The 27,630-nt window shown below is 44.6% G+C and overlaps 1 protein-coding gene and 1 long non-coding RNA gene across 5 annotated transcripts in view; one reads left to right on the forward strand and one right to left on the reverse strand.

Moving 5' to 3' along the window:
- Positions 1 to 27,630, forward strand: part of TRPC7 (transient receptor potential cation channel subfamily C member 7) — a 145,742-nt gene that overhangs the window by 90,914 nt on the left and 27,198 nt on the right. For all 4 annotated transcript variants that reach the window (XM_082724627.1, XM_082724628.1, XM_082724630.1 and 1 more), the window contains 3 exons: positions 7,322 to 7,538; positions 20,200 to 20,433; positions 24,371 to 24,635. In XM_082724627.1, the coding sequence (XP_082580753.1) occupies positions 7,322 to 7,538; positions 20,200 to 20,433; positions 24,371 to 24,635 (716 nt within the window). The remainder of the gene's footprint in view (positions 1 to 7,321; positions 7,539 to 20,199; positions 20,434 to 24,370; positions 24,636 to 27,630) is intronic.
- The window catches only part of LOC309861599, a 143,230-nt gene that overhangs the window by 81,839 nt on the left and 33,761 nt on the right, over positions 1 to 27,630 (reverse strand). The gene's annotated exons all lie outside the window — the stretch shown is intronic.

Below are 27,630 nucleotides of genomic sequence, written 5' to 3' on the forward strand. Positions count from 1 at the left end.
TGATCAGCTAATGTGGTTAACAAAAATAGAACCTCTTGCCAACTCCACTAAGAGGGAACTCATGCCAGGATGATGGGCCCAAGACCTGAGGGCTGCTGACGAGGCCACCTTACCAGATACGCAGTGAATTCACTGCCTTCAAGTAAGATGTGTACCATAGAGACAGATTAGGACTCAGACTCCTTCTGTAAAATGGGTCTTAAAAAGTCCTCAAACTGAGTATTTGTGGTGTTCAACTTTACATCTACTGAAGATTTTGTTTCTTTGACAGTCTGCCGTGCCATGGATTTCTAAATCAGAATTCCCCAAATGATACACATGTAAATGATGGCAATTTTTTCTGTCTTTCATTATGAGCTGAAGAAAGTACAGTGAGTAAAACAAGCCTAACCAGATTTAAAGCTGGGTTAGAGCAGGTCAATGGTTCTAGGCACAGGTTTTCACACTGAAAATACATCCTTGACTTCATCCAAAGTCTCAATGGATAGGGACACTCACCTCCATACTCTAGGAGCCCCAAACTACTTTTAGGACAATCACTCATTAAAATAATAGCCACTTGGTAGAGAAAACAATGACAATCCTCACTTTTGTTTTTAAAAACCAAATGTGACAGCTACCAGAAAAGTGGGACTAGCCAATACCAGCAAATTGGTTTACCTCCACCTGCCTGGTCGCCTAGGGAAATATTCAGGAAGAAATGATATTCCAGTTGTTGACTAAATTTTTTCAGATTTTCAGTAGATCTAAGAAGAATCATCTTGGCCACTATCATGCAGATGTGATGGCACCCCCCCAAAATTGCATGGGAGGGGGAGGGAGGACTTTCTTGGGGTCCAGTAAATTCAAGAGACTGATGCCACCATGAAACATAGGGGTTACACTGACAGTTGTCTTTTAGAACATTCTGGAAGAAATGTTTCAAGAAAATTTAGCCCAATGGCTGAGACTTCCTCTCCTCTGTTCAGATAGATGTCTTTTGACATTTGGTGCTCGCGGAGCTCCCAGTAAGACTAAAAAAAGAGCACTACAGATAAATATGGGCTGGCCATTAAGCCACTTGTGCCTTCTGGGTACTTTCTAGGCTGCAAGTCTGAGTTCAACACATTGGAGGGTGTGTCCACATTGGAATGACAAGTCTTAGTCTATGGCATGAGATCATTCTTGGTGGCACTGCTTATTCTGAGGGAAGATTCCCTCATTAAGGAGGGAAACTTTAGTTGTCAAAGTTGCTCTGAAGCAGTCACAGGACAGATAAAACAGCCAAGATATTTTTAGTCTTTCCTTTCACCACCACAAAAGAAATCTTTTCAAATTTGGCAAAGATATTATATACTGGGGATTATAAAGGGTCATATCTTCCATGTGAAGAAACTAGCCCTCTCCAAAGGCTCCTGAGGTCCAGAATACAAGGTCCTCCCAAGGAAAGGGGCACAGTGGAGAAATTTGTTAATGTGCTAGCCTCCCTTCTCCCAAGGGATCACTTTATACTTGTGTAATACATCTATGAAAAAGCCAGTGTCATCCCAGGAACTTCATATTCTAACCCCCTTATGACACCTGCCTCAAAGAAAGTAGAACTTTATATTCTTTTCTTAATGTTTTCATAAAAACATCATCAACCAGCTAACATCCAACAATGTCTAACAAATGTTGAAGTTTCTGTTTCCAACTTAATGGTCCACTTATTGAATAGTTGTTCTCCTGATTTAGGGACCCCTAGAAACACCAAAATTACTTGATTGGCCTGCCAAAATGATGTCATTTATTTCCATTGAATCCCCATAGCTGCCAATTCTATTTTTATTTAAATTTCTGAGGGTCCCTGAGAAAGACAGCTAAATAAGGAGAGGATAAGGTCAAGGATGTCAACAGAAGTTTACAGATTACTAATACAGTGGCTGAAGAGGGTAACCAAGTCATAGATGTGTACATAAGATAACAAAGGCTGGTCTGGCTCTTGGAACAGGCCTGTCAAGGTCAATAAAGTGAACAGTGATATTTTTCTATTATTTCTCAACATGGCTGAGGTCATGCAGCCCACTAGGAAGCTGGTGAGTTCTCTCCTCATGGCTGCTATCAGGTAGATCTTTACCCATGGAGCTCTTTATCCTCTCAAGGAGAGCTCTGATGTCAAAGGACCTTTATGGCTCAATGCCCTTTTGCACCCTTTGTTATTCCATTCTGATTCATACTTTAGGTAGTTTGCCTATTAAAATCTGAGACCTGAAAGAGTTAACAGCAATCCTTATGGGCTCAAATGGGGTCTCTACAGTGGGTTGGATCAAGGAGGAAGTCAGCATGGTAAACGTATTGAGCAACAACACAAACTCTAATTGTAAAGGTGTGAGAGGTGAAACTGATTTCCTCCATGGTGTTAACCCTGATGGCTCAATTATCCTTATAACTCAGTCCCAGGACTCAAGCAGGGAGAGCTCTAAATAGCTTCAGCCTACTACCTGGTATCTTTGCAGGGTACAAGCCCTCAGTCCATATACTGCCACATAACTCTCAGATGAAGAATGCCAAAGTGTCAGTTACCACACCCCAGCCCCTAAGCCCTGTGCCAAACAAAACACCTCATGAGGAGGTAGAGGAGCTCTGCAGCTTTGGAAGATCTCTGCTTTGCCTTGTCAGAGTTGAAATGGTTTGAAACAAGGGTCTTCATGCCATGCGATCCAAGGCTGACCGGGAGAAGACAATGCCTCCAAAGGCCTGTGTGTCCCCCTCATCTGCTTCTACCAGAGAGCACAAGATTAAATACAATCATGCTGTAATTTTTGAAGCATGGTCATGGAGGGGAAATTCATGCCAGGAAATAGAGCATATTTTGCTCTTATGTTAACAAAAGTATCTGCCCTCAAATCCAAAAGGAAAGTCCATCACCTGCCACCCTGCTGGGACAGCAGTTAAGGTACTAGAAGAGTGATTGCTTCTATCTGAGCCCAGTCTAAGCCCTGTGACATTCTCTCCCCAACTCTCCATCGATTTCCTAGCACAGGCGATGGCCGGCATCTCTCTCCACCAGAAAATCAGCAACTTTGAAAGGAAGGACCAACTCTGCTGGCTTATTTATTCTACCCCCTCCAGGGCCCAGGATCATGGTGCATACAGAGAGCACCCCAAAGGCTCACAGCAGAAGTGTATTAGGACTCTGTGAAGCTCCAACTTTCCAGAGTCTTGCCTATTAGCTTTAAAAGAGCCAGGTGGGTTTCTTTTATGTTCCCCCTTAGGAGTATTTCCTGAGGCTCTCTGGTGCCACATAGTAAGTGCTTCTTGTGTGCCAGGAGCTGCTCTGTTTTGTGCATATTATTCATTTCTTTCATCAACCCTACATGAAAAGTTATATTTTATCCCCATTTTACAGATGAAGAAACTAAGACATAAAGGGATTAAATGCCACAAACTATGGAGCTGTGATTTAAACCTAAGATCTCTAGCTCAAGAGACTGGACCTTAACCATTGTACAAGCATGTTTGCATGTGCACACGCATACATACACATGCATGCATGCACACCTGCTCTTCTACCCTTTCTAATCCATCAGCAGCATTATAACCTTCAATGCTGAATCTAAGCATCTTAACTGCTGACTACTTCACTTTGCAAAGGACTTGGTTCAGAAATTTAGAGGTGGCAGGACTTTTCCAGAAAGGAGGAGTCGAAAACAAGACTGACAAACTGTATTCTTTCCTGAGAAACCCTACCTTCAAGTGTTCACTATCACTTAGCACCTCTTCAGCCCATGGGACAAAGGATGGATTCCCATGGCAATGTGAGAACGCCCAGATTAGACACCCAAGGAACATCCTCCTGCCTTACCCAAAGAAAGGAATATCACTGAGCCCTGCATTAGACATTTCGAGTAAGAATTTTACAGAAAGCATACAGTGAAACCTACCCCTAATTTAACCAGGATCTCTAACATTTAAGAATCACTCTGGCCTTGATGATGTGCATGTTTTTTTCTTGGAGCACCTGATCCAAAGTTTGCCTCCGTTCCACTTTCCAACTTCTACACTGAGCCCTTCCTCGAGGCCACTGGCACCTGGTGGCAAGTGAGGGTGGCATCTAGGGATAAGAGACCGCGGAGACAGGGTGGAAACACTCTCTGGGTGCTCTCCTGCAGATAACAACCTACCTCGCAGGCATGCGGCCACCAGGTCCCCATTTAGAAGCTTACACTTGTGGTAAGGGCTAAGAGCCCAGCAGCAGGGAACACAGAGGTGTGCTAACCAGTGTAAGGTCACCTCTGATCTATTTGTTTGCAGCTAATTCAAGAGAACTACTTAGTTGCTCTCATATTCACATATTTCCCAGGAGGTTTGGGGTGAGCTAGACACTGAGGTACTATAAGCCTGCCTTTCTAGATAACCAGTTCTCTGCTCATATGGTCCAAGGAATGACGGAAGTGCTTTAGTCCATTGTCCAGACTCATCAGTTTTGCACTGGTGAGCAAAGAGCAGAGCAGGCCAAGGTCTACATCTCCCTAAGCTCTACTGTCTTTTTTTATACTGAACGTTATTCCTTGACCCAGCTTTAATGATTCCCCAGCTAAGAGCTGCTGGCATATATTGGCTGACTTTTCTCCTTTCTTTTACCTTACCTGGTAGCCTTGTAAAAGAAGGAAGTTTTCCCCAGGTGTAATTTGTTTCAAAAATTATTTTTGTGAGACAAAAAGGAAATATCAACCCCCATCCCAAAAAAAAGGAAAATAAAAGAAAGAAATCCATTGAAATGATTTGATCTCAAATGAACTTTGTCCAAGTTTGACCAGTTAAAAAGAAGTCTTGGAACACTACATCAAAAACTAATGACATACTGCATGGTGACTAACCTAACATAATAAAAAATAATGATTTAAAAAAAAAAAAAAAAGGAGTCTTCAAGCCCAGAAGAAGAGGAAGAAAGGTGCACTACTACCTAACCTCGCTTTCCTCCCTATGGCCCAGATCAAGTGGGAACTGAACCCAGGGTCACTTTCCACAGGACCATAGGGTCTTATCAGGGTTTTGTGGTACATTTGCAGTAGCTACAGTAATTTTTACAGACTCCACTTCTGCCAGACAATAAAAACTTGAAGGAAGTAACAAAGAGAACAGTAAATGCCTCAAACCACATCTTCTGGGGAATCCCAAGGCCAGCTCAGGTTCAACTGCGTGCAGCATCCTGCATCAGGAGCCTCCTGTGTGTGAGGAGGAGGAGCAGTGTCCCCGTATCCTCACCCAGGTTGTCATCAGAAGATACCACGTAGAGCCCACTGATAAAGGACAGGAAACCTGGCCACTAGTCCCTTAAGATTTGGGTCCATCTCCATGGTCCCCAGCTTTTTCTGACAATTGTGGGACTCTGCTGGGATACACAAGATCTGACATCCTTTTCCTTCTGCTCAGCCTTCCCCACTCCCCAACCCATGGTCAGTTCTACCTTCCCTCGCCTCTCACCACTACCCCAACTAGGACACAGTGACAAGACAGGAAGCAGGGACTATTTCAGGATGTCTCCTGGGTACACCAGCAACCTGGCTGGGAAATGGGGCTTCTAGATTCAAACGCAGTCATCTAAAATGTTGAAAAATTCAAACTAACAGTTTGATATATAAATCAAAATGAAACATGGTTGAATTCAGTTTTCTTACTTAATTTATGTGAGATGTTTTATTTGTCCTTACATTTGACCTGTGCATTCTGAATTTAATGTATCTAACTATGGCCAGAATTAATCTATGATCCAATTTTGTAGATAATGAAGTCAAACATCACAAAGAAGGGCCATTTGTAAAATGTCTGTAGGCTCCATGGTTTTAGGTAACTAGAATTTCAGGTTTTCGGGCACTAGCTTTAGTGTCATATGGCATCTAACAATGCAAATGAACTGAAACAAGTCTTTTCCAGCATAGTAGGGATTCCTAATGTCTAGACCTGAGATATTGGGTTTTTGGAAAAAAAAAAAAAATATATATATATATATATATAAATTATCACTTTTTTAATTTCAATAGGTTCTACGGTATTAGAATCATAATAAACCATGTTACACTAACAATCAGTATAATTAAAGTGGATGATTACCATGCCGAAGCATATTGAAAGAACATTATCAAGCCATTGGACTTATAAATATTACATTGAATACAGTCATAATTAGGGAACTTTTACCTGCAAAAATCCCTGTAAATTGATCACCTACTGAACCAATACTCTATCTCCCAGATGACATTTCACTCTAGGACTCCTGAATGAGGCCGAATGTGAACATCAATTAACCAGACAGTAGCTACAGGTGAACATCTGCTCTAGAGAAGGAAATTTTCTGGGCTTCAAAAAAGGTTTTCCTCTTTGCTCTCTTCTGATTAGTGTACCAGGGTGAGGGGTAGGATTTGGTGCCTAGGTGCAAGTGATAGCTGTGTCCTAGAAGGGACTCATATGAGCTCATTAACAGAGGTCAAAAGACTCACTGGATGGCCCACAGTTTAGTCCTCAAAGACCAAAGTAGCCTTGGGATGGCACACCAGGGCCAAAGAAGATATGGCCAATACTTGCTCCCTAATGGGGTATCTTCTGGATCATTTCAGGCTCACATGGAACAACCACACAACTCAATTATGCACCAGAGCCGCAAGGGAAACCTCTAAGTTTTAGAGTAGTATCAAAGAGGCTATGATCTATACACATGCAGCAATGAAAAAGGAATTTTTCAAAGTATGAGGAAAAAGTCCTCTACATCTGGACATTAACCTGTGATTTAAAAATGAAATCCAAAGGGAAGCTGTAAAATATTGATAACTGAATATCAATGAACATACCACCTGTCAAAATTTCTTGGAATATGGCTAAAGCAGAGGGAACTGTAAAGCTTTAATTTACCAACATATAAGAAATAGTGAAAAAAAATCATAGAAAAAACAAAACTCAGAAAAATGGACCAAAGAGCAATAGAACATAGTCAACATGTGTTTTTTTTTAATTCTGAACTCTACTGAGACTATTCTTTTTCCAGATGTGAATGGCCTAAGACACCTATCACATGGCTGGGAAAAGTCATGCAGGTCAAAGCACAGTAATACATCAGTGTATTCTACTCTTGTTTATACCACTCCCACGAAATTCCTAAATGGGAATAACTTAATTCAACAGGAGATGTATCTGGTTAAGGAGCCACTCAAATGAAAGGGCAAGAGAACAGGTTGTCTGAGTTCAGTTAGCAGCTTCTGTCCATGATGGAGGATTCTCTCGTTAAACTTTGGCAAAGCATTTTAAAGAGAGACCTGTCCCCACCTACAGATGCCAGTTTAATATGTTCTAAATATTTTGTTTCCAGCTAGGAAGAACCCTGAGGAGCCCCTTCATGAAATTTGTTGCCCATGCAGTTTCTTTTACAATCTTTTTGGGATTGCTAGTTGTGAATGCATCAGACCGCTTTGAAGGCGTTAAAAACCTGCCCAACGAAACCTTCACAGACCACCCGAAACAGATCTTCAGAGTGAAAACCACACAATTTTCCTGGACAGAAATGCTCATCATGAAGTGGGTCTTAGGTAAGCACTCTGTCCTTTATTCTCTCCTCCCCTACTAATAATAGGACATAATTAAACTCTGACTTCTGAACCTCTCCATCTCCTTTTGAGCGCACTCTGGCAGTCAAAACAGTGAGCAGATGACCAACAGAGAAGGCAGAGTCAGCTTCTATATATGCTGGTGTATCAGATGCACGAGCCTTTAACAGGAATCCCAATATTGGAAGGAGATGTTTGGAGGAAATTTGCTACGTGCTTTTCATTATACATGTACTGAAAAATGTTTGTAAGGCAGCCTTGCATGGGAAAACATATTTTGATCATTTAACTACAGTCTACCAGAGGCCTTAGGAAATCAAGGTCTACTTCCAGAAAAGAGTATAAAATTGCATAGCTTAAATGATATTTTTTATCACTGAATACTAATGTACAGGAGAATGTAGATGATAAACAGAAATCTAAGAAGCTAGGGGAGCTACACTTTCTCATTATTTGTGTTAATGAACACCATGAAGCTGTGACATTCCTTTTTGTGGTAATGCTCTGTGCTGCGAAGGTCTGCCACTAAAAGTGCCAAGGAAATTTTCCCAATTTCCCCACTGTCCAGCTAAGAAAGAACATCTCTCTTTTATCCACTTTATAAGAACTATTATGAAGAGGAACAAACAAGACAAACTAAAATGGTAAAAGCTAAAACTGTACAGGCAAAATGGGATACAGGCTTTTCTAAAACTAAAACCTGCAAAACTATTTGGTAGGGAAAAAATCAGACTTGGTGGGAAAAAAAATGAAAAACTGTGTAAGTTAACATTGGTGACACTGCACATAACTAAAACCTGATCAATAGATTATAACATGTACACCAAAAAGATATGAATGTGATGAGAATGTTTTAAACAAAGCAAAACTGAAAAGAGAACTGAAAAATGTTATCTCTGGAGTATCAAGATGTACGCTACTAATTAAACTGCCCTAATGGTACGTACCCCAGATTTTGCTTTCTTCACAAAAATTCAATAATGGTATAATTTTCACTAGGTTTATGTTAATAAACACTGAGCACTGAGTCAAAATGTACACAGGGTCACAGTGTCTGTGCCTTCAAGCAACAAATCACAAAAGAACAAGTACTTGAAAATGGCCCAACCCATGGCCCACTGCAGTTAAATGAGAGAGCCTAAGAGAGCCACAATGGTTGAACCATGTGAGAACATCCTAGATGCCCAAGCTGAGAACAAGGGGGCCTATGGTTTCTGAGGTGGGTCTCTAAATAGGAAGAGGGAGATGAGAAGAATGGTTTGATCCAAAGGAAAGAAGCAGGAGAGCATGCTTCCCAAAGGCTTTTCATCAACCAGCCAGTCTCTGACCAGAGGCTCACTTAGGAGAGTCACTGGCACTAAAGTTGTAAGGAGACATTAAAGCCTGTGGCGGAGTGACTTCTGGTGGCCTGACTTTCACAGTTCAGAATCTATCCTAATCCTAACACTGCAGGGGATGGAAAGTTTGTACAGCCCCAAATCCATATGTGAAAACGCTAACCCCAATGTGACGGTATTAGGAGGTAGGTCCTATGGGGTCATGAGGACAGAATGCTGATGAATGGGATACGTGCCCTTATATAAGAGCCTTGGGGAGAACTCATGCACACGCGCGTGCGCGCTCTTTCTCTCTCTCTCTTTCTCTTGGCCATGTGAGGGTACAACAAGCAGTCTGTAACCCACAAGAGGGCTCTCACCAGAACCCAAATACGCTGGCATCCTGATGTCAGACCTCCAACCTCCAAAACTGTGAGAAATAAATTTCTCTTGTCTACAAGCCACTCAGCCTGTGGTATTTTATTAGAGCAGCCCAAACTGACTACGACACAGATTAAAACAAAACAGAACAGAACACCCATAACTCACACATTAGGCTTATTGGATAAAAACATAAGAATATTTATGGCCCCATCACTCACCCACCGCATTTCCCCACCCAGCCCCCAGGAAGGAGACTGTGGTGAGTGCAACCACACTTGCCCTGAGTGAGAGAGCTATGCCATGTCCATGGCTCTTACTGAAGCAGACTTCCTCTTGACCCCTATTTCTCTTCCTGGATGTCAGGGCACTGTTCCAGGAGGAAACATTTCTCTCCAGCTGCAGAAGACCCAATGTCTATAGCCTAGTCCCAGTTCCCGCCCATCAAAACACAGCTGAGTTTTTAAGACCCTTACATGAAAAGTAGGGAGGAGGGAAGGGTTTCTCATTGACCTATTTCCTGGTATATTTCGGATGGAAGAAAGATTCTAATTAATTTTTCTTATTTAGGTAAATTTTCAAGCGTTTTATTATGAATCATTTCAAAAAATGTGAAAAAATCAAGAGAAGAGTACAATAAATCCCATGAACCAATCTCTCATGCTCAAAAATTAGCAAGTCATGGCTAATTTTTGTGTCATCTATGGTTTCCCCAGTTCCCTTCCCCCAACATGTAGCATTCTAAAGCTAATCTCAGATATCATATTTCACCCATAAACATTTTTATGTGTATCACTAAGATAAGTTATTTTTCTTTTTTCCAATTTTTTTTCTCTCTGTGCTTCAGGTTCATGGAGAATTCTTCTGCATTGTCTGTGATTTTAATCCCTAACCAGTGAATTTTTCCTTTCAGATATTATATTTTTCAATGCTTGAAATTCCATTTGGCCCTCTTTTTACCTTTCATTTCCTTCTTCATGAAGCTTGCATTTTCCTTTAAATCCATAAACATATGGTGCATACTTACAGTAACTGCTGTAAAATCCTTAACTCCTAATTCCATCATCTCTGTCATTTCTGGGTTACCTTTCTCTACCTAATCTCTCTCCTGACATGGATCACATGTGTCTCGGTGGGTTAGTCATTTCTGACTGAATGAAAGGCACTTCCTAGGTTATGTTGTTGAACATCCAGACTTTGTTGTCTTCCTTGGAAGAGCATTTGGCTTTACTCTGACAAGCTGTTAAATTAACTGCAGATTATTTCAGGGCTTTTCTTTCTTTCCTTTTTTTTTTTTTTTTTATCTGACAGAGAAAGAGAGAGACAGCAAGAGAGGGAACACAAGCAGGAGCAGTGGGAGAGGGATAAGCAGGCTCTCCGCTGAGCAGGGAGCCCCATGCTGAGCGGCTCCATCCCAGGACCCTGAGATCATGACCCCAGCCAAAGGCAGATGCTTAACCAACTGAGCCACCGAGGCGACCCAGCTCAGGGCTTTTCAAGTTTCTTAGAGTGAATCTGGAGAAATTTAACCATAAAGATTGGTTATTCTTGTGCTACAGAGACACACATCTGTGGTCTCTACTACATGCCCTGGATAATCAACAAAGAATTTCAATTCTGGATGGTGTGAGCTCAAATCTCTCCACTGTGGGTGAGCTCTGAGAATATTCAGCTTGGGGCTCTCTGGCTGCTGTTTGTGGAGTTTTACTCTGGGTACTTATAACTTAGTGTTTGGGAAATAACCAAAAAGACCCATACATAATTTTCTGGACTTCATTTGTGGTTCTGTTTTTGGTTTGCACAGTACCCTTCTCTCTGAAACTCGACCACACAACATCTGATCACCTCTGCCTTCCTGAACTCTAGTCTTTGTCTTTTTTTTTTTTTTAAGATTTTATTTATTTGACAGATAGAGGTCACAAGTGGGCAGAGAGGCAGGCGGGGGTGGGAGGCGGGGAGCAGGCTCCCTGCTGAGCAGAAAGCTGGGTGCAGGGCTCCATCCCAGGACCCTGAGATCACGGCCTGAGCCGAAAGCAAAGGCTTAACCCACTGAGGCACCCAGGCGCTCCCAGTCTCTGTCTCTTTAACTCTGTGGGACTGCCTTTCATGCTTCTGGGATTCCACTCCATGCACTACAGACTGGAATGTGTCTCCATAAAGAAAGACCTGATGTTCAAGTGGCTTATCTTGCTGAAGGAATATCTGTTTTCAGTGCCTGCGGATGGTTTCTTTTTTTCTTTTTCTCTTTTTCAGTTTATTACCCATCATGGCTGGTAATAGAAACCAGAACTTCTTTTCTAAAACAGAACCACAAACGTAAAAGAAAGTTAATGATTTTTTTCATACCCCCAAATTTCTAGTCAGTACCCCATTTCTCTGATTGAAGAGACTAGTTGGATAATGACCTGTGCAGCTTGCTTTCTCTCTTCCTTCAAAGTTTCCCTTCTCAAAAGAGCTCAACAGTAGGAACATGCATTCCCATCTCCCTACTCTGACAAGATGAAATCTGATCAGAGACCTAAAAGAAGAGAGGAAGAAAGCTTTGTACACATGTGGGTGAAAAGCATTCCAGACAGAAGGATCAGTATGTGATAAAGGCTTGGATTCAGGGAAACTGGTGAGACTGGAGTATAGTGAAAGAGGAGGAGAGAACAGAAATGAACTCAGAGGGACAGGCAGAGCTGGATCACACAAGGTCTTTAAGGCCATGGTACACAATTTTTATTTTATTCTGACTGTGATAAGAAACCACTGGAAGGGCGCCTGGGTGGCTCAGTGGGTTAAGCCGCTGCCTTTGGCTCAGGTCATGATCTCAGGGTCCTGGGATCGAGTCCCGCATCGGGCTCTCTGCTCAGCAGGGAGCCTGCTTCCTCCTCTCTCTCTCTGCCTGCCTCTCTGCCTACTTGTAATCTCTCTCTGTCAAATAAATAAATAAAATCTTTAAAAAAAAAAAAAAAAGAAAGAAACCACTGGAAGGTTCTGAGCACAGAAGTGACATCCTATGACTGAAGTTGTTAATGACTTGCTGGCTGCTATGTACAAGGCAGAGAAGTCAGGAACAAGAACAGAAGCAAGGAGAGCCGTCAGGAGGCCACTGCACTAATGTAGATAGGAAATGGTTTGCTTTGAGGAGGTGGTACATCGTGATTTACATTCTGTAAAATCAATAATATTTACTATCAGACTTGGTGTAGGGTGTGTGTGAGAGAGAGAGAGAGAGCAGTCAAGGAAAATTCCATGTGTTTTAGCTCAAGTGATGGTATGCTAGAGTCTTTCACAGCAACAGAAAAGACCAGGGGAGGAGCAGTTCAGAGAGGAAGGAGAGGAAATCAAGAGTTCTGTTTGACACCTATTAGATGTCCAAGTGGAAATGTCAAGCAGCACTTGGATATGCATGTCTGAAGTCCATAAGCACATAAGGAGAGGCTGGGGCTGAAGACAAGTATGAGAATGACAGCGTACTTAATGTAAATTAAGTGTGCAATCACCCCAACTGCGAATATGGTCAGACAAACTGAGGACCAAGTCCTGAAGCACAAGGATACTTAAGGATGGAAAGATGAGAAGTCTCCAGTGAAGATTAGGTAAGAGAAGAGCCAGGAGAGTGGTGTTGAAGGCAATCAAAGTAACTGGGTCGAGAACCAGGGAGTGACGACTTCCAACGAATGCTGACAGATCAGCTAACATGAGGCCTAAGACCTCACCACTGAATCTGGAAGCTAAGTTCCTGAGTAGCCACAGGGGATGAGATCCAGGACACTGGTGGAGGATCTGGACTTAGCAGGACTGTGGACTCTCACCCACTGTACCGGGAGGAAAGCTGGAGGGGAGGCCACAGAGCAGGGGGCTTGCCAGATACAGAGGGGGAGCAACGTGGAAGTTTTTGGATATTTCTTTTACTCTCTCAATTCTTTTCTCAACATATATTTTCTAGTTATTAGGCATTATACTAAACATCAGGCACTGTGCCAGATACTGGGGAAACAGCTGTAAAATACAATTAACATTATCTTATCCCTGAATACATTCTGGAGCTCTTTACTTACTACAGGGTAATACTAATCTTTGAGAGAAAGCTCTCAAACACTGTGTGCGCTACTGGCATGCCCTGAAGTCTACAGTCTGATCTACCCTCTGCTCAGACATGGAGGGGCTTTAAGTGGCATGAGGCCCCTACTGACAGAATTTTCAAATTCTACTCTGCCAGGCAGACCCTGATCAGCTGGATACAGAGTAGCACAATCTCTTCTCCCAGAATGTATCATACTCATAAATGAGGGACTATAGACAGATTGATTATAAGAACACTACTACTCCCTCTCTACCAGAAGCTGTCCTAGGGCTGAAAAGAACCTCAGGACCCTTGCACATCCAACCTGCTCCCTTCATGGATGAAGACCTTGGCCACAAAAAGGTGAACGGCCTTCTCTGGGTGGCCTGCTTCTGTCTTTCCCACCACCAGGCCTCAGTACATTCTCAGGCCAGGAGCTAGAGTGATCCATTTAAAAATTCAATCAGGTTTTGTCCCTCTTTGCCTCAAAACTCTTTTGTGGCTTCCCATCTCTCTCAGAGTGACACCGATGCCCTTATAATGGCCTACAATGCCCTCCACCTCTCCAAGCCATCTCTGTGACTTCAAGTCCCACCACTTCCCACCTCACAGCCCACTGGCTTTCTTGCTGCACACTGTTTCTACCTCAGGGCCTCTGCGGGGGCTGTCCCCTCTGCCTGAGTGTTCTTCCCACAGTGCATGGCTCATTTCCTCACCTCCTCAGGTCCCTGCTCAAAAAATCTTCAAAGTGAGGTCTTTTTAAACCAACCTATTTAAAGCCACAAGTTCCTCCACCCTGACTGTCCTATTCCCCAGGTTCCTTTTCTTCCTAACAGCTAACACTGCTAAGCAAACTATGTGCTTTCTTTTGTTACTTCCTGTCTCTATTAATATTAACATTTCTGTAATCATATAAATTTGTAGTTGACTCTTCATATTTTGTTATCCCTCTCTCCATCTAGCCATGTGGTTTTCCCAATGACCACTTCCAACAGCCACATCGTGTGACAATACTCTAACTTATTTCCCCAAGCCTCTCCTCATACTAGGCATGTAGGTTGTTTCTCTTCTACTGTACAGTTCTGTGTAAAGGTCAAACTCACTTAGAAATATATTCTTCCTTTACTCCAAATGCTTTAATTGATTACCTATAGAATTTATGGAAAATCCTAGATTGTCAATCCAAGAGATTCAAGGATGGGGGTAGCAGGGCACAAGGAGGTTGAGAAGACAAACCCAGAGACAGAAGAAAAGCCAGGACACAGTATTAAGGAAAGGAAAAGAATAGTACAAGAGGAAGGAGGGATAAATTTGCTAGTAGATTTGTTACGCTCTGTAAGTGCTGTCAAATGAGCTGCATTGGGAGGACTCTGGAAACCAGGGACCATCACTCCTTGCAGCCTAGAGAACCTCCAGGATCAGTTCATACCACAGGAACCTCTTTCTTGACTATATCAGCAGCAACTCTGGGGTAGTTTTAAGAGCTTATAATAGGGAGACTGTGGCCCCAGAGACACTCATCAGAGGATGATGTAACATGAGTAGTTCCCAGAAAGCCATCAGGCTTGGAGGGCGGGAAGTCTCTGCACAAAGCATGCCATTTCTCCATCTGAAGACACATTCTGTACCGCTCTTAGAACACGGCCGTGTTTTCTTAAACGGACTTCCCGGTATTGCCAGTGGAGTGGAGATGTGAATGCCCAGGGAATAGGAAAATACACTTAAAAGGCTACAGAGTACTTGTGACTGGGTGTCAGGAAACCCAGTCCTGGCTCCCTTGGTGGCCCTGCCTGCCTTTCAGTTTTTACATGTGTAAAATGTGAGGTTCAAGGTCTCCCTCACCCAACCCACCCAGGGTTATAAACTCTTCAAGGGAGGTGCTAAGTCTTAGCTCCAGGATCACACAGTGAAGTTTGGGAAGACTGAACTTATAAAAGCCTATGGGCTGGGTTCCTCACCTAATTCATTCTTTCGATTATTTCCTCACTTAGTCAGATCCATTTTCAAGCAGACGATTCCAGTCAACTTTCCAAAGTTTCTCCCTACAAGTGAGACTAGGCATCTGCTCTGCTTATCACCTTTAGGGACTGTCCAGCCACTCCAAGTAAAGCCCAGTCTCCCCCTCATGGCCTGTACGAAAGCTACTGAGGGTCTACTGGGCCTTTACTAACCTTCTCTGCTAACAATCTCCAGGCCCACACCCTGAATCTTGAGCCACACTCAACCTCTTCAAGTCCCCTGGAAGAGCCCATCCTCCCACACTTCCGCAGCCACTATCTGGAACACTTGGCCAGCCCCTCCGTCACCTGGCTAGCCCCTGCTACCTCACACCAAGTGTCCCCTCCTCCAAGAATTCACTCCGTCAGTGAACAAATACAAGTGGTTCCAGGAACTCTGCTGACGCTCATGATTATAACACTGACTGCTCTGATCGCTGCCTCTCCACAAACAATCCCCAGGCATTTTCATTACAGCATCTGTCACCCAGAAACATTCATGATGGCTTGTGATGCATCTGTCTCCAGAGATAGACTGATCTTGGTCGTGGTGTCCCCAGAACAGTGGCTGGCTCTGGGTCAGCACTCAACAGTGTCGATTAAGTGGGTGGATGATTTCCCAGCCAGGAAGAGTATGCTTGTGCCCAGCAGAGGGCATGGTAGGTGACAGCCCAGTGGAGAGCAAGGGCCCTGCAGTGCCTGTGTGCCTTTGAACAACGTACTTGCCATCTTGGTACACAAGCCTTTTCACCTGTAAGGCGGAGCTGATTACAGTTTAACCAGCTATCAGACCATGAGAAAGGTTTGCTGTTGCTCGAGTGCTCAGCACAGTGCCTTGCTAAGTACTAAAATGAAAGAAGAGAAAGAGGGAGAGCTTTGTTCAGAAATGCTTTAATCTATTAATATCATTTTCCTGCCTGGAAAACAACTGAATCCCAAATATGTATGAGGCCCAGAATTGTCACAAAGGACCTGCCACTGAGACAATATTTGGATGTCACAGCTTGAAGGCATATTCTCCCTCCTGTAAGTTCACAGAACACCTCCTTTTGGCCCAATAATGAGAGGCTGACCTGAAAGGACCCACAGGCCTCCCAGGAGGTGGTCTCTGAAGTCTGCTCTGCTGAGGACCTGGGGACAGAGCAGAGGATGCCTTGGGGTCAGGACCACTTACAGAATGTGCATAGTTAAGGCTCACAGGATTCTGACGAGAGATCCCTGCAGAACAGCATCTGAAGCTGGGATGGGCGTGAGCCACCTTTTGAGCTGACAAACTTCATCTCCGCAGCCCTTATTCAGAACCCGCCCAAAAGAAGCTACTCCTTTCCCCCAAGGCTTCCCAGCCCATTCCACTGTCAGCCACCCGCACTAATTATCAGTGACCTTGTCCTCTGGACTCCAGGGCATCCCAGAGTGAAGGGGATTTTGCCTGAAAGAGGCTCCAGTGCCAAGCATCCTTACACCTGAATCCCTGGGCTCTAAACACTCCTCTGACTGACAAGCTGGAGGCAAGAGACCATCATATTCAGCATGGATAGAAAAGGCTGAACCATCCTCACCCCGTTAGAAGCAAGGGGCCTAATTTCACTCACTAAAGTACTTAATTTCACGTTTCTTTTTTTCATTAAGCATTCCTGCTGTTCAAACCCTTGGGCCCATGCTACTTTTACTCACAGCCTTAGAATAATTTAAATTAGCTTGGTTGAGTTAATATTTAAATCTACTAAAACTGACAAGGGCATTTGACTATGGAGGAAATGATTTGCAATGCCCAATGAGGAGCTACTTATCCTGGTCAAAAAAGTCCGTTTTCTATAAACAATTTGCATTTCAGATTCATAGAGATTTTGGTACTTGAAATAACCCCAAAACTCCAAGAAAATCAAGGGATTTTTTTAAAGTCACACACCCAGGAAGTGGCCAAAGCCAGAACCTGAACCCAGGGCTTCCTGAATTCAGGCCAGTGACAGCCCTAAGTGATAGCCTGCAGCTGTGCTAGTACCCAGCTGAAAGCACTTCCACTGAGACATCAGGAATTTTAATTTGAGGGTAGCCAAGAGCAATAAACATTACTTCTTCCAGCCCATAATAGTTTTTCTAAAAACATTCCTAAAATATCTATTCGAACTGGCACAATTGAAAGTAATTTCAGTGTTAAGAAAATTATTACTTCACTGAATTACCATACAAATTTTAAAATGGTAAGCTTGAGAAGGGTGTTTTGTAAAGGAAAAAAAAAAAAAAAAAGCAAGGTGGGTACTGGGGGTGTCTTGTAAACAGACCTGCAATGTTTTGGGATATTTCCTACTGCGCAGCCTCTGATGTGATACAGACATGCAAATCTTAGAAGCTATTTCAAAAAAACAAAGCCACAACCCCTCTGAACAGACGCTCTCAAATTACTTTTCTCCTTAGAGACACATTTTGTTTCAATTCCTCCTATGTAACAAACTACTTTCACCAAAAAAAGGGAAAACTCTGATTCAAACTGTCCCAGGGCAGAGGAGACACAATCCAGTGTGGCCAAATGGGGGCCTGTGACCAAGTCAGCCATGCTTCTCTGCCCATGACCATTTGTCTGCTCCTAGTATCATCCTCGACTCCAGGCTTTGTAGGCAGTGAAGTCCTCAAAGGCCACTGTATTATAATGTGGTCAGTTGCCAGCGTGCTTGTGTTTGAAGTCTGGAAGAGCACCAGCAAATGGCTGGGGTGGAACTGTTGGGGGACTATTGGGGAGAGCTGCTCTGCTGAACTCCAGGACATACGGACACAGACAGAGATCACAGGAATATGTGACAGCCCAGCTCTGCAGTCTGGACTTTATCTTAGGGTTGAGGAGTATACTGCAGGGGGACGTGACCATGATCCAACGTGTGCTTGAGGAGTAAGGAGAAAAGAAGTGAAAACTGAGTGGACAGGATGGATCTGGGAGCCCACCAGAGGAGGATCTGCAGAATGGCAGTGATCCAATGGGGACAGTCTGAGGAGTCAGGACTGCAAGACGGGGTAGTGGGCCATGGGGGGACTAAGAGTTAGGGAGGGATGGGGAGGCCAACTTAGGGTATACTGTATTTCTGGTACTGGCAGGACATCCTCTTAGAGCAGTCTCTGTATAGTGGAAATTTAGTTTCCAAGCACTTAAGAAAAATCAGAATTTATTTCCCTGAAGGACATCTGCAAGGAAATGAAAGACAAAGATGCAACCGTGGACACCCTTACTCAAGGACAGAAGGGAAAACAAGAATGGTCAAAGCCTTGGAAAGCAGCAGCTTTTAAGGGATGGGGGGGGAGGGTGAAGGTTGAGGGTGGAGGATGAGTAACAAAGGAGGATGAGGAGGGCCAGTGAGGGAGGCAGAGGATGGGGAAAGGCAAGCCCTCATGTCTGATGCACAGGAGCCAAGGAAGTGCCCAAAGAGGCAGGCAGTGTTAACCTCTGGGGAGTGAGTAGTCACTTAGCCAACCTCTTACTACATTAACTTCCTAAGTATGCAGACACAGCATGGCTGGTTCTTCATCAAAACTTTCCCAGGTTTGAGTAGCTATAGAAACTGTTTACTATCGTTTACAAAATATTCAAGTTTTTTCTACACATCACTGGCCTTGAATCCAATTGTATTTCCTGAAGAGACAGAATAATAAGAGTGGTCAAGAGGACAGACTTCAGGGGCAGACCTTCCAGATTCAAAACTCCAGATCTGCCTTCTGCCTGGGCACAGTCCAGCTCTCTGTACCTAATGAAACAGTAAAACCATAAAACTGAGATAATAGATGTACTTCCTGTGTTTTCTGCCAAGATTCAGCTGAGTTAATACATTCATACACCAAAGAGTGCCTAGCACATAGGAAGGGCTCAAAATGCTATAGAGTTATTAAGTTTTAATAACCTAAATCATTTCATTTTTAATAATTAAGAGAATAGCAATATAGTGCAAATCTACATAAGCCACATATCTAACTTTCCAGCAGCCTTACAATAAAAATGGTGAAATTACTATTTTATTTAACCCAATTTATCTAAAATATTGTCACTTCAACATGTGATTGATATAAAAAAATCTGAGATATTTCACTTTTTTTTTTTTAAGTCCTTCATACCTAGTATTTGGTATGTTACACTTACACAGCACCTCTCATTCAAATGGCCACATTTAAGGGCTCCGTGTCCACATGTGACTAGTGGCCACCAAACTGGCAGTGCAAGTACAGATGGATACATACCCAACTGTCACTCTAGGTCACCTCTCACGGCGGGTTTAGAGGTGTGGTGGGGCAACGAGCAACATTTTGTTTACATGCCTCTACATTATTCAATAAGTAGCAATTAAGGCCCATCTAGAACTGGAGGTATCTAAAATCCAAGAAGTTACTTTAAAAACTAAAGAAACAACAACTCAAAATAAATGCTCACTGAAACAATCACAGAAACGTATCAAGTGCTCCAATGTGGGAGTTAGGAGAACGGGGTTCCAGGTCCTCAGTAGGACCTGCAGAAAGCCCTTTCCCACCGCCCCCACCCCCGGACCTCAGTTTCCTCGCCTTTCATTTAGAACGGGAGGAGTCCTTAAACCCTCTCAGTTCTTAAAATGCACAAATACGGGCCTCTGTTTCTCCTGTATTACCTCCAAGGACCTAAGAGAGGATGAGAACTCTCTCCTCACCTCTGGAGATGGTTTACCTGTAAGCAGAGGGCAGGTGACACGTATTCAGGCGGCCTGAGAACTGTCCGTTGTTAAATCTGCCCTTGAAGAAGACACGTGTGGGCGCGCGGCTGGCTACGAGCGCACTCAGTTCTCAGGAGCTCCCACGTCCATTCGTACCCTGGTTCCCTCCATGCCGCGCTATGGTCACAAACGCCCAGGGAACTGGAAAACGAGCCTGAGCTTCTCACTCTCCCGCAGGAATGATTTGGTCCGAATGCAAGGAAATCTGGGAGGAGGGGCCGCGCGAGTACGTGCTGCACCTGTGGAACCTGCTGGATTTCGGGATGCTGTCCATCTTCGTGGCGTCCTTCACCGCCAGGTTCATGGCCTTCCTGAAGGCCAGCGAGGCCCAGCTGTATGTGGACCAGCACGTGCAGGACGACACGCTGCACAATGTCTCACTTCCGCCGGAAGTGGCCTACTTCACTTACGGTGAGTCAAACGAAGGGCGCTGCTCCACCACGTCCCGCCCCGCCCTCCTGGGGCGTGGCCACGGGCCCGTGGTACCACTCCACCTGCAAATCCCTCTCCAAAGAGGTCTGGGCAGCACAGACAGCTTCATAAAGCGTGGAATTAAGGACTCTAAGAAATGAATTTTTTGTATGTGTTAAGAAGGATGGATTTGTTTTGGAAAGGTTCTTAGAACGTTTCTGGGAGGTTTTTTGTTTTTTAAATAAAGATCTCTTTTTCTAATAGATTTTATTTATTTATAAGAGAGAGAGAGGGCACAAGCAGGGGGGAATGGCAGGCAGAGGGTAAAATAGGCTCCCCGCTGAGCAAGGAGTCTGATGTGGGACTCGATCCCAGGACCCTGGGATCATGACCTGAGCCGAAGGCAGACGTTTAATTGACTGAGCCACCCAGGTATCCCCAAAGATCTCATTTCTGATGTGAATCCAGGAGCACTAGGAGGAAATGTAGAGATGAAAGAAATGTCCTTCTATACTGGATTCCTGCATTTTGTGCAAAGATGGGCCCTGATTCTCACACTCAAAAGTTCTTTTCTCATGGCCAAATTAGTTTTTTGGAGATACATTAATTCTTTCAAACCACAAGACCATACAGTATGAGGTAGTAGATTGAAATTTTAGGAAGAGTAAGAGTTGTAGCATCCATTTATTAAGGACTTACTAGATGCCAGGAACTGTATAGACATATACCATAAACTCCAGTCCTTACAAACAGCTCACAAAAAGGGGTCTTTTCTGTCCCTATTTTACAGATGATGAATGGGTTTCCATGGCAGCGCTCGCAATGTTCTCAGAAATATGGGAATGCCTTGGGTAGCAAGGGATCTTGGCCCAACATGAATTGAAAACCATGCAGAATGGCACAGTGCTTATGTCCCCAGGCTTTGGAGTCACACCTGGATTCAAACCCTACTTCTATAGCTTACTCTGAGTTTGCCTAACTTTTTGGAGCCTTTATTTTCTCGCACATAAAACCAGGATAATACCCAAGTCAAAAAGTTTCTTTTACAGATTAAATAAGATAGTGCATATGAATTTTGCACCGTGCTCTGAAAATATTAAGTGTTCACTAAATGGTAACATTTATCATCAATACTGCCTATTGGTTCATTTTCCTGCTCTAGCATTGTACTTTCTGTTCTAAAAGGGAAAGAGAAGTGGGAAGAAGATACAGATCTCTTTTATTGTTACCAGTAAACTAGCTGGACACTTACTAGGCATTTATTAACAACCGCTGCTCCATCGTGAAGGGTTTGAGTGTCAAAAGTCCCTGTTAGATGGCTCCAGGAGTCACGTGGCTCCTGTGACGTCAGAATGTTCATGGTCAGGTGAAGTCGTGAGCTGCCGAGGACTGGCCATTTAACACAGTAGTTGAGTGCTATCCATATTCTATATAGATCATGTCACATGTAAATGTGGTAGGGACACAGCTCCTGAGAAACGAGGAATCTTCTAGTATTACAAACCATTCACTCTTTTTTCATTGGTTTAGCAAATTCAGATTTGTTAAAGGCCAAATGGATTTGTGTATTTTCCCCTCTGAGCCGTTCAGGGTTCATTAATGAAGAAATGAGAAAATCTTGATACTAAATTGGATAATTTTCTTAATGCCCTGATTCGGCCTGCAGTATTGTCCACTTGTGACTTCTGTTCCTATTAAGGATTGTGTTAAAGTCTCCCCAACTGCAAAGTACTGCACATTGTTGCCCTTGCTTTGAGGTTCACCCTGTGCCCTTGGAAATCTTTTGGCTCAGAGCTGTGGCTTGTGTTGCAGTTGCGGGACAAGAGCGCCCCCTAGTGGTCATCCAGGCCGTGGTGCCTTCCAACCTCTATAGCTCCCAGGCAGATTCCAGTTTTCCAGGTATGGAAAAAGCGCCAAAAAGAAGAAAATCCCTTCGTCTGAATCATCATACTGCTCTTTGCTTTTACACCCATCGTAACTCTGACAAACCAGTCCAAGTAGAACAGTTTTTCACTAGAAGTCCTGGCCTGGCCACCAGGGTCCAAGAACAGCTAATCTATCTTACTAGATAATAGAAGTGGTTTTATTATGACAGCTGAGGTTTAACATGGTAAGTTATAGGAGGGGGGGGGGAAGAAATTCCTTTTTGGTGTCTCTTTGCAGAAGCCAATTCTTATTTCATATTACCCAAATGTGTTATTTATCTCCTGGGAGGGTGACAGATATATTGGAAAAACGTAATTTGTTCTCCTTACTTGTCTTTCCTAGACTTCTGAGTTATGATCCTGATGAGAACATAGAGTCTATAATTTTATTGTATTTCCAAATGTAATTTAGAACACACTACATGAAACCTTGTAGCAAAGAGAGGCCTGGCTTCCCTTACTAAAGGTTTCTTGCTGCTCTTTATTATTATAATTGTTTAACACAGTCTAGTCTTGAAAATAAAGGATAAAATCCCTCCTCCATCTCCCTAGGGGTGTCAAGAATTGCTATGTCATCTCCTTGCTATCTGCATTTACCTGGCTTTGAAAAGGACCCCATACCCCTAATCCAATCTTGAAAATGGCAATATTAAGATCTACTCTACAGGACTGTCGCTAGAATTACAGCTAATGTACGTGTAAGGGCTAATTTCAGTTTCTCGATGTTTCTCAATTTAAGTTTCACTTAGCATTTCTCAACAGGGAGACTCTTGGCTTTTTCACAGAGCAGTTTTCATGGTATGGGTCTGTCCGGAGCATTGCAGGGTATTAGCATCTCAGTAATATTCCTGCCCCGGCACTGTGACAACAGCAGATACCCACATACAGACCCCAAGGATAAAGATGGTGCCCTCACCAGAGAACCCCTATGTGTCCTGACACGTAGCAGGAGCCTTACTAGTGATGGATGCCATTCCTGGTGCCATAGGAACACTTACTTCACAGCTTTGTTCTGCTGCAGAAATACACTCCAGGCAGATCAGACCCTCCCCAGAGGTGCCAAGCAGAAACTCCACAGCCCAAGACAGGTCCCAAGACTCTTGCCATCTGGAACAGGGCTGGCAAACCTGGATGACTGGTCACCATATTGGAGACCTTCGCTCAAACCCAGAGCAACACTTCCAGACACTGCTGCCTGAGAAACAAAACCCTAGAGCATTTTCTCAGGGAAGACCCTTCAGATTCCTGGCCCCATGTGGGCTCGTGTGTTTTGATTTGTGGCCCATCCAAACCTGTGGTATTTCAGTCAGGCATGTAACAAACATTTAGCAACACCCGCTGTGTGCCAGAGCCTATGCTAAGCACCTTACGTACAAGGTCATATTTCATCCTCACGACAGCTCTGTGAGATTAATGATATTATCCCCAGTTTACAAATGGAGAAAATCCAGTTCTAAAAGGTTAATTGACTTGGTAATGTGATCATACAGCCTCTGAGTAAAAAGGCCACTGTCAAGCCCGGGTCTGCCCGACTCTGAGTCCCTGCTCCTCCCCACTGCTTCCCCATGATGCTTCCGCAGGGGATGGGGCAGCCTCTGCTGGTGGAGCCCAAACATGGGCAAGGAGGACAGAGTAGTGAGCAGCATGGAAAGTTCCATGACAAAGGGTGCACACAGGATACTGCAGGAGCAAAGAGAGGAATGGGGAGCCTGTCCCCAGTTGTGGGAGTCACAGAAGGCTTCCTAAGAGAGCTGACACCTGACCCAAGTCTTAAAGCATGAGTGGGAATGAAGTGGCCTTGAAGTGAGGGAAGGGTGTTCCCAGCAGACGGGCCAACATATTCGCAGAGGGAGGGTGATCCCAGTGTATTGGGATCAACTTAGAGACAAGGGCAGGAAAGGCCACAATGAGGTCAGACACCTCAAAAGATGTCTAACTGCTTTCTCTGCCAGAGACAAGTCAGCACAGCAGAACTGTCGCCCCAGTGAGTAACCCAGCTTGTTTTCTTTCAGCCAGGGACAAGTGGTGGCCTTCAGACCCTCAGATCATATCAGAAGGGCTGTATGCAATTGCTGTCGTGCTCAGCTTCTCTCGAATAGCGTACATCCTGCCAGCCAACGAAAGTTTCGGACCCCTGCAGATCTCCCTGGGGAGGACCGTGAAAGATATCTTCAAGTTCATGGTCATTTTCATCATGGTATTTGTGGCCTTCATGATTGGGATGTTCAATCTCTACTCCTACTACCGAGGTGCGAAGTACAACCCAGCCTTTACAACGTGAGTACCCCCAGGGCTCTCCTCAGAGGGTCTTCCTGGGCTCCCGAGAAATCCTTCGGAGTCTTTGGCAGGTGGCTTCTTATAGAGACTCATGTTTCCTTGGTATTTCTACAAGTTCAGGCAACTTTCTTTTTTTTTTTAAAGATTTTATTTATTTATCTGTCAGAGAGAGAGAGAGCGAGAGTGAGCACAGGCAGAGTCAGAGGGAGAAGCAGGCTCCCTGCGGAGCAAGGAGCCCGATGTGGGACTCGATCCCATGACGCTGGGATGATGACCTGAGCTGAAGGCAGCTGCTTAACCAACTGAGCCACCCAGGCGTCCCCTTCAGGCAACTTTCTTTAAGGGTGGCTTAGAGTTCAGGTGCTGGACTTGAAAGAATCCAACTTTTAAGCTGTATTAGATCTTCAATTCTTTTGCCACTGTGCAGCCATGAGCAAGTTCCTTAACTTCTCTGAGCTTTCATTTACTTATCTTTAAAATAGGGATAAAAATAATATCTGCTTAATGGGGATAGTATGAATATGCAGGGAATGATACAGTGGCCACATGGTATGCTTTCAATACACGGAAGGAATTATTATTAATTACTATTATCACTGCGTTCACCTGTGCTACCTAGAAAACGGAGCCCTGAGCAACTGTCACACACCGACACTTTACTGGAGAAAGGCAGCTGCAATCCAAATGCAGTAAGACTGAAGGAGAAAGGAAAGTGAAGTGGAGGAGGAGCGCGAGCAGATGAGGGTGCTGACCAGCCACCATCTATCAGGATGCACAACTTGGTCATGACACACTCTCTGGGGAGATTATACAGAAACACCGCATCTCCAAATAGCCCATCAGAATGAGAAATAGACGATTTATCAGCCAGAGCCTTCCCATCTGCTGTCTTCCATTAATCAGACTCGCTCCAGAGGACATGAACTCCCCTACCCCTCCAGGGCAGCCCTGGGGAAGCCAGAGCCACATAGCGTGAGAGGGAGGCATGCGGGTGTGCGCAGGTCAGCAGCTCTGTATGCCCAGCTGGGCAAGCCGGCTCCAGGGCGTGGGCACGGAGCAAGTCCGGCAGCGTCACGGCGTTCAGCGCAGAGGGGAAGGGTTGGGCAGGGAGACAAGAGGCACGTGCACAAGCCTGAAGCAAGGCACTGTCGAGCCAACGGACCTTAGGGTCCAGAAGTAGCTGCCGCACGCTGAGCAAGACAGGTGCCATAGCCTCCCACGTGGAGATGGTACTGAGTCCCCGGAGCCTGTGTCCATGCAGACCCAGGGCTCCTCCGAGGTGTGGGGGATGCCACGCGGTGTCCTAGAGGACCATCAGTGGCACTGAGCAGTGGTCTAGGAGCAGAGTCAGGCAGACCTGAGTTTCCATCCTGACACAGGTGTTTACTGGCTGATGACCTTATGCCAGGTCAGCTGATTTATCCGTGCCTCTCTGTCCTCACCTGTAAAATGGGAATGACTCCCTGCCTTGTTCATAAATGCCCTTAGGAATAAAGAAGGGGTTATGTAAGGGCTAGCGTGCTATTTCCAGCCTAGGTCCTTCCCCGGCCTGCCCAGGCTCAGAACTCCTCCCTGCCTTCTTCAAGGTGCCTCCCAGAATCTTGAGAGAAGGACAGTCACATCTCCAGACACGTGACTCCAGCTGGGACCTACGGGGTTAGCACTCCTGACCTGGGGCCCCAGGAGCCCTGAGGGGGCCTGGGATTTGTTTCTTAACAGGTATAAATGGCTGAGCCCAGCTACACAGGTTTCCTGAGCAATTCCCAGCTCACTAAATTCTTCAGGAATGTGAATGACAGAAGGAACAGGAGAAACAAAGCCAGGTTCAAGGTGGTAGGGTCAGCGTTGGACTGGGAATCTGACCATGTGAACTTGGGCTCCATCTCTCTTGGCCTGGGTGTTCTGTGCTCTCTCTCTCCCTGCTCCTCACAGGGAGCCTGCCCTACAGGCCCAGAGCTGCTCAGAACATCAGCGTCAGGACACAGGAGAAAATGAAAAGGGTCACGGTTTAAGGGCAGGGCTGACCTGGCCATAATTCTCAGCTGCATATAGCTGACCTATACAGTGTAGCTTTGGGATCAGGAAAAGCCATGGGGGGAGCACCTGGGTGGCTCAGTTAAGTATCTGCCTTATATATGAGTTAAGTATCAGTTGTTAAGTATCTGCCTTCAGCTCAGGTCATGATCCCAAGGTCCTGGGATCCAGCCCTGCATCAGCCTCCCTGCTCAGCGGGAAGCCTGCTTTTTCTTCTCCCACTCCCCCTGCTTATGTTCCCTCTCTCGTTGTCTCTCTCTGTCAGATAAATAAATAAAGTATTTAAATTAAAAAAAGAAAGAAAGAAAAAGAAAAAGCCAGGGGGAAAGAGGAAAGTGGAAGACAGGGGCAATACAGGTGGCTTGTCCCAAGTCCTGGGAACCACATGGAGACCTTCCAGACAGAAGGGACCCAACCAAAGAGGACCCAGGTGCCCCAGGATGGGGAAGGAATGAAAAGGTATGGGGGCAGTGAGTACGGTAGAGAAAGGATGAGATATTTATGGCCTTGGCAGTTCCTAAAATGGGACGTGCAGCAGCAAGATGGTGTGATTGAACAGGGAAACAGTCAATAGAGCAGTGAGGTGTGGAGGAAAGAATGGATTTTTGTAAATGTCATCTTTTACCTTTTGACTGCTCCCTGGAGCAGGTCCCCCTAAAAGATCTTTCATCAGCAGAAAGCCATGTTAGGGTAAATGAGATGTATGCTCTAGGGGACTCAGAACTATTCTGCATGCCAGCTACGCTGATGATAAAATCGAATGACCCCACCCCCACCCCCACCTCAGGAGAACATTTGCTTCAGAGTAACCCATCTCCAGGCTGCCCTGCCAAGCTTGGGATTTTCCCTCTGGCCTTCCTACAGGGGAAGGGGGCTTCTCTCCTGTGGAATTTTGAGCCTGTAGGGTAAGATGGGTACCCTGTCTGTTTCTACAGAGTCAGAAGACTCAGTCCTCCAGAAG

Source organism: Mustela nivalis (assembly GCF_964662115.1).
Source record: "Mustela nivalis genome assembly, chromosome: 3".
In the NCBI taxonomy this organism is placed as follows: domain Eukaryota; kingdom Metazoa; phylum Chordata; class Mammalia; order Carnivora; family Mustelidae; genus Mustela; species Mustela nivalis.